A 14,991-nucleotide genomic window follows, 5' to 3' on the forward strand; every position below is an offset into this window, starting at 1 on the left:
TAAGCTTTACCAATAAAAATTTCAAAGCAATTGGTCCAGTAGTTGAAGAGAAAATGTTTTTTCCAACAACAAAAACACTAAGAACAACAATTTAACGAAACGATCCATATGTCCATTTCGCGTCCAACAAGTAACTCTCAACTTATGTAACGCAACTGGCCACGGAACTCCGAGAATGATAAAATTCCTGCTCTTTTTAACTATAGCCCATATTAAAGCGTTAAGTGTCGCTTCTCGATACCCAGTTTTGGTCCCCCGCGGCTTACCTTTCCCAGTAAAACTGTGTGATTTTTATTTTTTGAATATTGTATATGATCGTCCACACGTAGTGGACATAGCGATCGTTTCAATATTATGTTGTTATTGTTATTTGTCTCCGTCATTTTAAAAAAATCGCTTTTCTCTTCGAATACTGGACCAATTGCTTTGAAATTTTCAGTGGTTAAAGATAAAATTTTTCTCCAGAAGGCTATTACTTTTTTTTTTGCTATGACGTCATCAAAATTGTTGCCATTGGGTGGTGCTACGTGCCCATATATTTGAGCATAGCTCTCTTGTTTTTAACTGTTTGGAAAAATAAACTTGAATTGACCACCTTATCATTGGGAAATCATATAATCAGATTTGACTTCATACGTTGCGTTGGTAACCTCGGAAAAAACGATTAATAGCAGAATGTCAGTCTGTGATGCATATTACATACAGTATTTAGTAGGCAACACAATCGCACAATTTTGAATAGTGTGTTTTTGAGTATATTCCTTAACTTCGTAAAATTAGTTCAATTTACGGTACTATGATGTTATTGAATCAGATGGGGACAAGTTAGGCGTGAAACCCATCTTTTTATGTATCCTAGCTAGAACATGAAAAGAATCAAAAATCCTAAATATGGAATATATTGATGGTCAAATACGAGATAATACGTAGGCTACTTTGCCAGTAGGGCTGGGAATTTCAGGGAAAACACTTTAGTCGTTAACCGGGTCAAAGTAACCGGTTAATCGGTTAACCGCAGCGTGACGTCCACGTGATAATTTATAATTTGTTTTAGCTTGTTACGTCTTAATGATCACAAAGCAATTTTGCGTGACCTTATCCCGGAATTGCTTAAAATTATTCACGAATCGAGATAGTTTCACGATGCTCTGCTGCAAGAGATATGCAGCGTGCTTCGGACATACGGAAGTATTTTCGTAAAACCCGATCCCGATATTAAATGTCATTTATGTGACAACTTTTTAGTGTTTGAAGTAACAATTCGGATGTGAACTTTAGGATATCATAAAGAACAAGAGAGCTATGCTCAAATATATGGACACGTAGCGCCACGCAATGGCAATAATTTTGATGACGTCATAGCAAAAAAAAATGATAGCCTTCTGAAGAAAAATTTTATCTTTAACCACTGAAAATTTCAAAGCAATTGGTCCAGTATTCGAAGAGAAAAGCGATTTTTTAATGATAATGACGACAGAAAATAATAATAACAACAAAATTTTGAAACGATCGTTATGGCCACTAAACGTGTCCAAAAACAGCATCAACTGCGCACTTGTTGGGTGACATTTAATATACGATGTTACAATAATATCGTGAACAATATATTTCGACCAACAACTGATTCTGAATTTATCATTGTCAAATTTTTATAATGAGCAATCTTGGTACTTCAATTATTTTTCACAATTATTGGGTCCTTACCAATATAGTTGTAATATTCTTTTAAATTAAACGCCACAGGAGATAAATTTACGATGACGTAATCATTTTTGAAGGAATTGTACATCATAAAGATGATTTGTACCTGAGATGTCAGTTAACGGTTAAAATAAATCGTAACCTTTAACCATCTAAACTCGATTAACCGGTTAACCATTCCCAGCCCTATTTGACAGTAATCGCGCGATATGCAGGCCTTGGATCAACAATATAATTGCAAGTCAATTTTGGTACAAATTTTTAAGACGATCGCTGTTAACCTTACTATATTGCCGCGGGCGCATAAACTGAAAATAATTTCATTCCAGTAGTTTAGCCTAAATTTACGTAACCTGTATAACGGATAGAGCTTTTTATTGAAAGATTTAGGTAAGTCAGTCCAAGTTATAACAAACTTTTCGATAAGTTCAAAAGTAATGACTCATGTGTTGTTATAAGTATAAGGTGTATATATATTAGGTTTTCATCGTCTTGAAGTCATGTTTCAAACGCGCTGTCTGAAACGAGATACCAAGGCCATTTTCAGTGACTCGAAATAATTTTGTTCAGTTTTATATAGAATGGCTAATATATTTATTGCTATGTAGGCTAAACAACTCTATCGTGTTAGGCCTGGCGGATCCTACTACCGGTAGTTATACTGAAATATTCGTACAGGGTAGAAATGTTTAGAGTAATTTAGGAAGTTTTCACCCTTGTAATCAAAACATTGCTTCAAGAGAGTGTCACTATTTGTTGTCACTGACGTACTAGGATCATACAGACAGGCATCTTATATTATATATCAGATAAAAGAGGCTGTTTCAATAATTATTCTTGCTAAACAAGCGTATGATATCACGTTACCTTCACCTAACTGAGCAATGGACAAAGAAGCACAGCCTGGAAACAATTTATGGAGTGAAAATGTAGACGAATTACCGTCACCTGCCGTAGAGTTTTTAAATCCATTCGATGGCAATATCCCGCCTGACGAAAACGCCGCTGGAGTTCCTCCTTTCCTACTCGGGCCCCCGTTATTTGAGGGTCCACCCTTATTGGAAGAAGATACCGGTGGTCGAGTTCTTTTTCAACCTCAGATTACTACGTCAACGATTGCACCAACGTCTGCGAGACAATTGACTTTTAATGTGACCAGTAATGTAACCGCCGATTCAGGTAAGTCGTATAATATATTGCAGTTAGTATTGGACACTCTGAGCAGCTGCGCTAAAACCAGCACAACCGCAATAGACTTTCGTGAAGGAGGCATGTTACCCCATCTCAGGGGTGTGCAACGTTTCTTGTCGGTGGACCATATAATCAACTTCAGTTAGGCCACAAAAAAAAAATTTTTCTTCCTACACACAACGAATTTAAAAAATCCAAAAATGCAAAATTTGGGTTCTTAAACATTTTAGTGGGACAATTGAAATGTTGAGTTCTCCCATAGTTTGTTAGTATCAGATTGTAACCTGTCGGATTAGGATTTTATGCTTGATGGGGGGAAATTAGAGTGTTGATAAGGGACATACTTAATCGCTTGGCGGGCCGGGTTATGGCCCGCGTGCCGCCTGTTGCACACCCTTGCTGCACCAATAATTTCATTGCCATTATCTTTGTTTTTAATCTATTGTAATAACCAATACGATTACTTTCCAGACTTCAACGTAACACCGAAATATGAATCTGACATTGAAAGTTATAGAAATATCACTACTGAGAGCACAATGCAAAATGTTTCAACGCAAGGTAATTGAAAAGCTTATTTTATTTCCACATTGTTATCTTAACTCAAAATACTATTTTGGGATTACGACATCATTTAATAGGCGGATGGTAAAGGCTGAAAACAAATATGAAATGTTCTTTCGATAAAGTGAATGGTGGCGCAGCATCAAACATCATCACGGTACAAGTAGATGAATTATCATCAATTCTATATTTTTAAGCTCACGGATCTTTTTTAGAAAGTCCCCGCGACTAATGCGAAAAACTGAAATATGAGAAAGCACCTCGCCACGTTTTGAAATAAAAATTAGTCCTAACCCTATCAGAATAATTGCTAATTTTATTTTTTTCATCACTATATTCCACTATATATATTCCACTCTATTATGCGACAAATTTTGTGTGAAAATTATGAACAAAAAGTAGTCATACCTACTCTTATATATATCCCCCCCCCCCCCCCCCCTGATTCTTTGTTGTTGAGTTGGTATAGGAAATTATTTACGCGTTTTATGAATTTTACAATATCTCCCAACATCGATCGATGGGGAAAGATTTATACCCGAAAGTATTATGCAGGGTTTCGAAGGTTGGATGAAAATTTTTGCTTACGTTCGCCATTTATTATTTTCTCTTAGCTACGGTTGACGACGGAATTCGCTCTCTCACTACAACAGAAATAATTGTTATATGCACTGTTGTGCCTGCAGTCGTCATACTTTTTGTTATGGGAATGGCATTATGGTATTTTATCGCATCCAAGAAAAGACGCTCAAACCGTCGAGTCGGTGTTGGAAATGAGGTAAGAATACGAAAACTTGGAAATGTTGAATAGGTGAATTTAATTACGAACCTCATATCCATGATCTCACTTATGGAGTTGTAAACTGAGTAGACTGCAATTGACAAAAATAACGTCCCGTCCCAACGTAGCTCCCACAATGGTGCTTAATTCGGTGCTAAGATTTGAATAATCTACTGAAATAGTCCGGTATTTTCAACATAAAATATTGCTAAATCAAAATTTCTCATTTTTCCCGAAGTGCCAAAATCTACGATCAGAGTTTCTTAGCGTTTCACCATATTATAGACTTAGAAATCATCACTTGTAAACGCAAATTTTATTTCAATCATTTTAATTACTTGGGAAAAATATGTAATATTAAATGATAAATTATTCTGTAGTGCTAATCAAAAACCTAATTAAAACATCGCCATTTGAAGAATAATTAGAAACTATATATATATCGTATTGGAAGGACCATGAGACGCACGTTCAACGCTTTATTTTCGAAAATCGATTGTGCGCCTTATAATCCGGTGCGCCTAATGTGTAGATCATAATATGTGCTTTATTGCATACAGTCCTACACCCAATACCTGTTGCGTCTTATAACCCGACGCGCCTCATGTATGGCCAAAATCACAACCTAGGCAATTTATCAACAATGCTTTAATGGTCCGTAAATTGCGGTAATCAAATACATTTTGTGTTAAGCATGGACAAGAAAATGCTGACAATAACGTTGAAGACAGGCCACCATCGTCTCTGTCAAAAACCTTACATAGCAACGCACCCAATACGGCATCTCCAAACGGAAACGGTTCAATAAACAATGCAGGACTGAGGCAACAGGCTTGGGCGATTGAAACACAGACAGTTGCAGACTGAAAAGCAATTAGAATTGCTAATATATGTGTTCCCAAAATTTCAAAACGATGTCCAGACGATGCAATTTTGTTTTGGATAGAAATACGATTTTGTCGTAATTTTTCACTGTTTCTTTTTAAACTTGGTATAAACTTTTCTAACATTTTATGACAATGATAAGAATTATTCTTATCAATATTATTACGTGATCTAATATTAAAAACAGCTGGTTTACTGTTTTTACATTCGTTTTTTTTAAATTTTACTATCACTACCTACTATGTAGGTCTTGCACCAACTCATTGATTTTTTGTTGCAAATCTTAATTACCAAAGCACTGCCCACAGAAATGCTTCATACATCCGTATGTACTAGTATTGTATGAAAGGTATTACCAACGATTTTTCTCCGTATATGAAATATGAATCTTAGCAAGGAATGTTAGCTGTGATCTATCTTCAATTCGTGTTTGGTAGAAATCAACTTTGAATAGTGTGATCCCAATTTTCGATCAAGAATTTATATAATATTCACATGGGAATTCTCAAACTTGAATAAATGAACATATTTATGGAAAAATAACAAGGAGCAGCGGCCATTTCAAATTTCTTTCGAATTTCTACGTTTTGTTTGTATTGTTATGAATTTCTATTGTTTGTATGAAATGACCTCAAAACATAATTTTCATTTGAAAAAAAAAATTGTCGAATAATTAGTACAGCTTTTTTTTTACATTTTTAATAAAATAAAAGTCTGACACGAATTTAACAATATAACCATATATAGCTTGTCTCAAGTCCAACAACTTTTCTAATGTCTACAAGTTGCTGTAAAGAAGAAGAGTTACAATTAACTACCAATTCGATTGAAGCTTTGTTTTGAATTTATCAGAAGTGAGTAGGTCCAGTACAAGAATTTGCTAATCTAAAGTCAGAACCGCCGGGAAAACAACGTGTTCTTTTCAACAACAGCGTAGAAATTTCAGTGTTATTTCCATACTTATCAGTGTCGGTTTTTGTAAACTTGCCCAAAAAAACATTATCGAAAAGACAACGCAAGTTTGAATTGAAAATCTATGTTTCAGCATAACAGAAAATGAAACAAAAATTACAAAATAAAACGCAAACTGAATTTATTTATGACATGCGCGCATGCGATTATAACAAACATTGAAATAGCGTGCGTAGCTTTTATATGCGACGTCGCAAATTTTTATCTTACGCATATACTTACGTCAGACGTCAAGCGCTAATTTAAATAGTACATTTATTTATACCTTCAAGTCGTTTGTAATCTAAATTTGACGTACATACCATTCATAAATCAATTATTCTCTGTATTATTCCAGCTATCGATCTACTTATAGAATATACTCACATGAATTTAAGACAAATTATGATTCCTGATTCGCAAGAAGAAGTTTTGAATTTTAATCAATTTTTTGGAAGAAAACATAAATCAAATAGGAAGTTGTACGTCTAACGCACTTTCTACTGTAACGCGTCCAACTTCAATCACATATTTACTATTAAAAAACAGTAAATTGACTAGTTTCATACTTGAAGATACGCGAATAAACTGCGCTGTCGGCCATCAAATAAACTATTATAGTTAAGATACTTGACTTATAAACGAGTAGCAAGTTGTGATCAACATCACGATTTTAGATTTTTTCAATACATAAACAGTAAAATATATGTGAAATTTACGCTTGTAGTTTAATAGTAATATTAATAATTCTTATAAATAAAGACGAGCATTGAATCCATAGTTCCAAACAGCTTTTTTTATTATTTATAGTCAGTAGTAGGCTCACAAGACGGAATGTTTTGTGTAAATTTTAAACAGCCGCCGGCAGCTTATTAAGACAGATACATTGATAGGTAAATTTTGTGTCGAATTCTTCAGCATAGGAGATTATAATGACAAAATTGAGGATAATCACAAGTTGCTTTTAAACATTATGTCAAATTGTTGAAATAAGTACTATGAGAATTGAGATCATAGGACGCAATTTTGCTTATTATCTTAACCTCAATTTGACTTTATATTTCGATACATAAAGCTACACTTCATCCATGCTATGGTACTTGAGGAACAGTATGAAAACGTGGTCAAAGTATTAATATATAAAAATGATCCATGGAATGTCCACCAATAGCTATAATAGATTATGAAGAATAATTGATAGAAGTCAGTGCGCCAATTCAGACGCTACAGTAAGATCACAGCATGTTAGAGATCCCGTTTTCGAGTCCTGGTGACACTTTATAGCATGTACAGCATTTTAAAAAGAGTAAGCTGAGTGAAATAATAACAGTTGTACTGAACTTGAAAGATAACGGACAGTCCACAACCTAGCAGCTACACATTGGAGGTGCTACAAAGTGTATTTTTGACAATTGGATAAGTATTCCGCGTTTTGAACCAAAAAAGATTGTACTGTTTTATTTTTAATTTTTATCATTTCTATTGCTCTCTATTTCAGTTTTAGAATTTTATGACAACTCATTTAAACAAAAATATGTCAAATATATCTTACTTTTTCCATGAGATTCCTGAACTGCATGGAAGCACAATGGTAGAGCAGGACGATGTGGATTCTACTGTAAAAGTTAATTCTGCCAACTTAATCAGTGCAATCATTGGCTTAGTAATCTGTGCAATAGGTTTAATTGGAAACATCTTGAGCTTTTTGATACTACTGTTGACGAAAGATTTCCATAAAACGAGATCGTCCTGGTAAGTCCGCAACGCGATAGCTTACTAAGGAAATTTGTCGCATATATAATTTCGTCGACAGAATTGTACACTGGTTTGTTTTTTCCATTTCCCTGAAATTTTTAGATGAAGTACGATGTATTTCACCATCGGTACTTAGTCCTAATTTACATCAGATAGATTAAAAAATAAGCATCTCCTCAATGATCGTTATCACAATATTTGTTCTTCAATTATTAGTGCTTTTGGTTTTCATTTATCCATATTGAAAATCCTATTTTTGGCATAAAGTTTGGACCTGACTTTGTTTTATTTGTTATTTATTCAAAACGTCCAATAGTGTACGTAATAAAATGCATGCTGGTTGTATATTACCGCTGTTGAATTCCATCATTATGACTCAGCGCAAAAATAAAAGCGTAACCTTGCCAACGGCGGATCTAGAGAACCTGGTTCACGTATACAGAATACAATCACGCGATAATTGGTAATTTCGCCATGTGACATCAAATAGATACGCATGCCAATGTTTTTTTTTTCATAAACAAATTCCGAAACGTGATCTTAATTAAACAAAGAATTATGTGGGCAAGGAATGACAGAATCCGCGACAAATATGACGCAAATATAGTGGTAGAATCTTTCTTTCAAATTACCGTAGTCGGTGGAATTCCCCCTATTGACATGCGTTCAAACACCATTTTTTTTTGGGGGGGGGGGGGGACTCAAAAATTGCAAGGCTTTACATGGACCGCAGCGGTCTGGAGTAATAAACGAATGGATTGATCGATTTGAATAACAAGATAGGCTCGTCGGTGTGGCGCATTGCGCAAAGCGTTAGAAAACACGCTTGCGACACCACCTCTGATTACAGTCGCAGGTTCGAATCCCGTGGGGAATGATTATGGACAAGAGGATTGTTGAGCTCCTCGCCGCTGCGGGATGGTTCACGTAACCCCTGATCGGTTGCGGGTTCCTCTATCATCAAGTCCTTGCTGGACTCCTCGCCGCTGTAGGATGGTTCACGTAACACCTGATCGGTTGCAGCTTCCTCTATCATCAAGTTCTTGCTTCCAAAAACTAATAACTAACTAATTCCATACCCGGCACGGACTTTCCTATTATCGGCTTCCCTCCCCACGGGATAAATATGTAAATCTTATCCTATAGTACCAATACCTTTACCGGTTATAATAAAGCGGACGTATGTTTGTGAACCTGGTACGTGCGTGATTGTTAACAGATTCAAACAGGTTTAAGAGCATATTATGCATGAGTTAGAAGTAAATTTACAATTGTTTTGTAAAATTTGTAAATTTCCAGGTACATACTGCAACTTGCAATTGCCAATTCTTTATTTCTTCTCACTATACCGTTGAGTGCATCGGAGAAAATTAACCAAGCATGGTTGTATTCAACTGGATTGTGCAAAGGAAAAGAAACAATTCTCTTTCTCAATTATTATGCATCCATCATATTTATAACGGTAATCACTTAAATGGTCATTTTGAATGCAAGGTATTCCTATTTCGTCTTGTTCAACTTATCAATTTGGATGTCTTGAAATTGAGGTTTAATATCGTTTTAAAAACAGATCGGAGGACGGTTGAGTCGAAATTGTAAGAAAAAATGTTGCAGAAGGCGAAATCTGAAACCTTTTTCAATTTTAAATATTGAGCCGCAGTCGAAATTTATTTTAATTTCGAATCAGAAGTATGTTTGGGAAAGAATTAGGCCTACTGACTTTGAAGCGGGGTACGGCGGCTTGCAATGAATACTATACCAAGAAGAAACCATAATATGTGCCATAAATAGTGGCTTAAATGTTTTATTGATTCATTGAGGCTTGATAGTAATCCGCCATATTTAAGAAAGTGTCAATCATTTAGAAATCTAAATTGTAATTTTAATGTGATCTTGTTTTTAGATTTTGAGTGTTGATCGATATTTCTCGGTTTGCAAAGGATTTAAAAATGTTACAAAAAGGCGATATTGGATACCTACCTATGTCATAACAATCATAACGTGGATCTGTTCTATTATTATTTGTATTCCGATAATGCTTTACAGTGGAAAATTTAAATCAGGAAGTTATGGAAGTTGCGTTTGCGCGTAAGTTATAGCCTATATTTTCATTCTATTGATATAGAAAGAATGAATCTCTCTTGTTGTCGTCACAATGAAGGGGGAGGGCGATGGCTAAGTTGGAAAGAAATATATGTATTGTAGAGTTTTTGACGTGCTATAAAAAAGGCTTTTAAAAAAATCTAAAAACTTACCTCTCTCTGCTTCTTTATCGAAATAAAGTTTATAATTTAATGAAATTAAGGATAAGATTTACATATTTATCCCGGGAGAGAGGAAAGCCGACAAGACGGCTTAGCCATATAGCAATCCACGGCCTCCCGTCCGGTTACCATTTCATGTCGGGTATGGGATTAGTTAGGTATTTGTTTTCGGGAGCATGGACTTGATGGTAGAGGAAGCCGTAACCGACCAGCGGTTACGTGAACCACCCACCCTACGGTGGTGCTAAAAAAGCTCAAAAGTGCACTTTATATGAAAATTATTTGCTGATTTTCTATTGCGTTTCCATACTGTTTTGCCAATTCAATTTCCATTTTAGATACGATTTTCCTGATCCGAATAAATTAACTGGTGAGGATTTTTGCTTAGCGAATAACTTCACAACCCCTGGGAAATTGGAAGATTGTCTTCGATGGGCCCCGAAAGAGGGTCAAAGTGACAATAAATGCCCCGAAAAATGGGGAATAAAAGAAGATAATATAACCGAATATGGAGACTACAATATGGAATACGATTATTCTGGGTAGTTATTATAGTAAAAAACTAGTAAGTTTGTAATAGGCTGTAGGCCAGTTTAAAAAGTTATTTTCCAACCAGATCAAACGTAATGGCATATGAAAATAGCATTCTCAGATATTTCGTTTACATAAATTATGCTATGCTAGAAAAATTTCTTTCTATTTGCAGTTGAATCAATAAAGAGTATTTCTATATTATTATTAATATTTTGTTGCACGGTGGATCAAGTTAATATTTTCGAAGTCATGAATTTCAACATGAGAATTTTTAAAAATCTTTTTGTTCATAAACATCCCTGGCAAAACTACACCATAGTACTAAAGAATCAAACCAAATTACATTAGACATGAACCAATCCTTCTCGGAAACGAAAGCAGTTTCGACGAACTTACCTACAACGACGAAGCAACAGATTTAAGTGACGTTTTGACTATTGGATGTCATTACCACACCCATGGAGAACCGCTCAAGATTTTTCTTTACGTCAATTTTTTCGTCATGTTCCTACTTCCGTTTATGGTAAGTTATAAGAGTAAAATTAACAGTTTATATAATATTATCTTTTGGAATGAAAAAGTTTTATTTAGGTAATCCTATGTAATATTTCCAGGTTATTTGTGCTGTATATGTCACAATTATCCGGCGTGTCCGAAATGTAGATACAAATTTACAACCACCAAGAGAATTTGCGTTAGCCTCCGTCTCATTTCCGGAAGATGCCAGGGGTCAAGAAAAACAGGAGGTTCAAAGGCGAACGAATCGGCAACGACGCGTCACTGTGATGTGTGGACTGATATTGATAACATTTGTCATTTGCTGGTTGCCATTTCATGCAACACATCTCGCGAAAATTGTTGGAATTCACGCCGATTCGAAGGTTTTTACTTGTTGTATTTTATTCATCATCATCATCATCGGGGGTTCTCAAACTTTTAGTGATATATGTGAAGCCTGTGAATAGGTTGATTATTATTATATTATTATACGGATACCCACAATGAATCTATGAAAACAAAAAACATACTAAAATACTAAACCTCTCTTAATAGGGTTAATACAAGCTATAAATAAATTTAAATTTCACAGATAAATTGTATTAACGCTGTAAATTTGACACTTGGTGACAGACATAATAATAATGATGAAATGATAAAATGTGGTAACAGGGCGGTGATTTAAATATGACATTGGAACTTATAGATAATGTCGTATTTCAAAACCGCCTAGTTGCCACATATCGACTCTTCCGTTGTCGAATTTCATTATTGCTGTTATTGCTTCTTTCGATATTTACAAAAGTAGCCTAGTTAGTATTTCAATAAGTGAACGAATAACTCACGGGGCCACTAGGTTTTTTCTCATAGATCCCGGTGGTTTCGTATGGAACACTTTGAGAACTCATGCTCCAGATTATATCTATAAAATATATTCACTTGTTACGATTATTATAAAGATAATTTTTCAGTGCGATATATGTTCGGTCTACGGCACTGATACCAATTTCTATTATATGATATTAGTAACGTGCTCAACTTTATACTTCTTTTCAACTATATAATTGTAGAACACTGAAATCTGAATTGGTAACTTGAATAATTGAAATTAGAGGAAGGAAGAAGCCATACATTCTTCAATGGAACTGTCAATCCTTGCCAAGACGATTCTTGGTCACCTTAATTAAGTTATGGTATATCACAGTTACCTAAATTTATCAAAAGCTGTGTACTCTGTGTAGTCAATGTACTCTGATGAAATATTTCTTATTTAGAGTAATATCTGCCAGAACCTTGGAATTATGACGTCATTATTTGCATACATGCACGCTGCCATCAACCCTTATTTGTATATTTTTGCCAGAGGAACCAAAAAGCTTATAAGGTATGTGAATTTTTAAGGAGAGTTTGAAAAGCTTAAAATTGTTTATTATATAATATCTAATGCAGAAATTAGTAAGTAGTCCGTTACAAAATGTGATTGACTTATCAATGCAATGCTTCGAGATATTATATAATGTGTGTGGCTCATCGTGATAAGCGTTAGGAATACGCTCGCCACCGCACCTCTGATTACTCTGCGTGGGTTCGCAGGCTCGAATCCCATGCGGGGATGGTTATGTGCGAGAGGATTGCTGGGTGGCGAAGGGTGGTTCGCGTAACCGCTGGTTGGTGACGGCTTCCTCCACCACCAAGTCCATGCTTCCGAACAGACACACACCCGACATGGAATGGTAACCGGACGAGAGGCCGTGGTCGCCATGTGGTTAGGCCGTCTTATCGGCTTTCCTATCCCCCTGGATAAACCTGTAAATCCTATCCTAAAAATTGCTGTTAATAAGTTCAACTTCTTTACTGTTATATTCAAGGACATTCGTTCGTGGGAAGCGTAAAATGATCAAGGCTACAACTGCAATCACAAAAACCATTGCAACTCATTCGTCTTCCGCAACATTCACTGATACCAAAAACCCAAAGGAAACAGAAATGATAGGAAAAGACGGAGCAGGTAATTTTTCCGATAGAGTCACCTTCTCGGTTACTTGTAAGAAAGGGTAACTCTCAAACTTAAAAACGAATATTGAAGTTGACTATAAGTACACCTCTTATCTGGTAAGACGTGGTCGAGTGATGGTAAAAACACAATTGAAAAATTCAATTCTATAGACAGAGCTTAAACTCAAAATAAGAAAATTTCATTTAAACAACTGAACACATTTTCTGATGCTATTGGGCGGTTCAGTGTCGTAATGAGCAAATTATTTCATTTAGTTACTTTCAAATTCTTGCTCCTGTGAGTTATTCTTTACTACATGTCTTCTTAGGCATATCTTACTGATTAAACTCAATATGTATTTCAGCTTCACAAGGAGAAAACAAGCCGTTGCCACAGATTTCAGAAGTTACCGTTCTGTGACCAAAACGGTCGCTCTTTTTCTGTGTTTGAAAGCTTCATTTGTTTATATAATACAATAATTCAATACCGCCATATCAATACACCAGCGTTTGCCACCGTACATGTCTTTTTTATTAGAGTTTGTGAGACGATAATGAAGTAGTATCAAATCCTTACAATACCTGTAGTCTGCGATAGAACCCCAACAAGGTTTGCAATTTTTAATTTTGTGACGTATGATCGATCGGTGACCTAAATCTGTAAGCGAATCTTCTGTGTTTTCAGTCGTCGTGCTGTTTAGCGAAAGTGGTGCACATTACGAATAAATCTTTTTGATTGGCACACCACCTAAAAAGTTTGTATGTTTATTCGTCTCGTAACAGTGATAAATAATAAAATTGGCAATTATTATTATTTAAGACGAGATGTATGCACAAGACCTACCGGACTAAAACACAAATGTGCGGCATGCACTCCTTCTGACAAATATAAAACAAAAAAACATCAGATTAAATATGTATAATATGGTCTCTTATATAGACAGTTGTGCAGGGTGGGGCGATGGGTTGGTTGGTGTGGTGAAAGTGGTAAGGGTGGAGTATACAAAACTCTTTATACAGGGGAGTTTATAAGACAAGACAATATATATATAAATAGAGACAACACAACACCAAATACATAATGATGAAATCAAAATTTGGCGTAAATACAGCAAGTAAGTTCTCCATTGGTATATATATAATATATATATACTCATGGAAAGCACCCACGAGATCGTGCGAGTCGTTGCAGTCGGGGACGACTCAAACTAAATGCGGTTGCCCCTTACCGGAGATAGGTCCGTTCAAACAATGGTTCTTTTAACCCTTTTAGGTTAGAAATTTTTATACTTATTCCGGGGAGAGGAGAGCCGATAAGACAGCTTAATCATATGTGGAACCACAGTCTCTCGTCCGGTTACCAGTTCATGTCGGGTGTGGAAAATAAGTCAACTATATACGACTGATGGTTAAAACGTTTCTGCGGTAGAAACATGTCGATGTTAAATCAGCAATTTTAAAGACCTGTCAGAATACTTCAGGTGTACAGCGGTTGGACAGTCTGGCTTACCACCAATGGATACATATTTATCCCGGAAGAAAAAGGTAATAGAACAGCTTCATCATATGGCGATATTCGACCTCTCGTCTGGCTCCCAGGTAACGTCACACATGTATTTCGTTGGCCAGTTATTTTTGTTTTTTGGATGCAAGGACTTACAATATAGGTTAAAGAAGGCGTAATCGACCAGCGTCATGTGAACTACGGAGGCGAGGAGTCCAATAAATTCTCTCGCACATAATCATCCCCCACGTTATTCGAACCTGCGAAACTCAAGGTAACCAGAGGTGCGGTGGCGAGTGTATTCCTAACGCTCAGCACGATTGGCCAAAACGACGATCCACACCTGTTAATCTATACGCACCAACCCC

At 35.8% G+C, this 14,991-nt stretch overlaps 2 protein-coding genes across 2 annotated transcripts; both read left to right on the forward strand.

Moving 5' to 3' along the window:
• Window positions 1–2,048: 2,048 nt before the first annotated feature.
• Window positions 2,049–5,943, forward strand: LOC120329496 (uncharacterized). The gene is made up of 4 exons (XM_039396143.2): window positions 2,049–2,880; window positions 3,364–3,453; window positions 4,071–4,234; window positions 4,931–5,943. The coding sequence occupies exons 1-4, from the start codon at window positions 2,586–2,588 to the stop codon at window positions 5,102–5,104; spliced, it is 723 nt and encodes a 240-aa protein (XP_039252077.2). The 5' UTR covers window positions 2,049–2,585; the 3' UTR covers window positions 5,105–5,943.
• Window positions 5,944–7,603: 1,660 nt separating this feature from the next.
• LOC120329865 (somatostatin receptor type 1-like) lies at window positions 7,604–14,961 on the forward strand. Its single transcript, XM_078118357.1, has 9 exons — window positions 7,604–7,825; window positions 9,128–9,290; window positions 9,732–9,916; window positions 10,431–10,634; window positions 10,975–11,149; window positions 11,241–11,507; window positions 12,399–12,508; window positions 12,993–13,132; window positions 13,485–14,961. Exons 1-9 carry the CDS (start codon window positions 7,608–7,610, stop codon window positions 13,538–13,540), a joined length of 1,518 nt encoding a protein of 505 aa, XP_077974483.1. The 5' UTR covers window positions 7,604–7,607; the 3' UTR covers window positions 13,541–14,961.
• Window positions 14,962–14,991: the final 30 nt, after the last annotated feature.

The sequence above is a fragment of the Styela clava genome, chromosome 12 (genome assembly GCF_964204865.1).
Source record: "Styela clava chromosome 12, kaStyClav1.hap1.2, whole genome shotgun sequence".
Classification (NCBI taxonomy): domain Eukaryota; kingdom Metazoa; phylum Chordata; class Ascidiacea; order Stolidobranchia; family Styelidae; genus Styela; species Styela clava.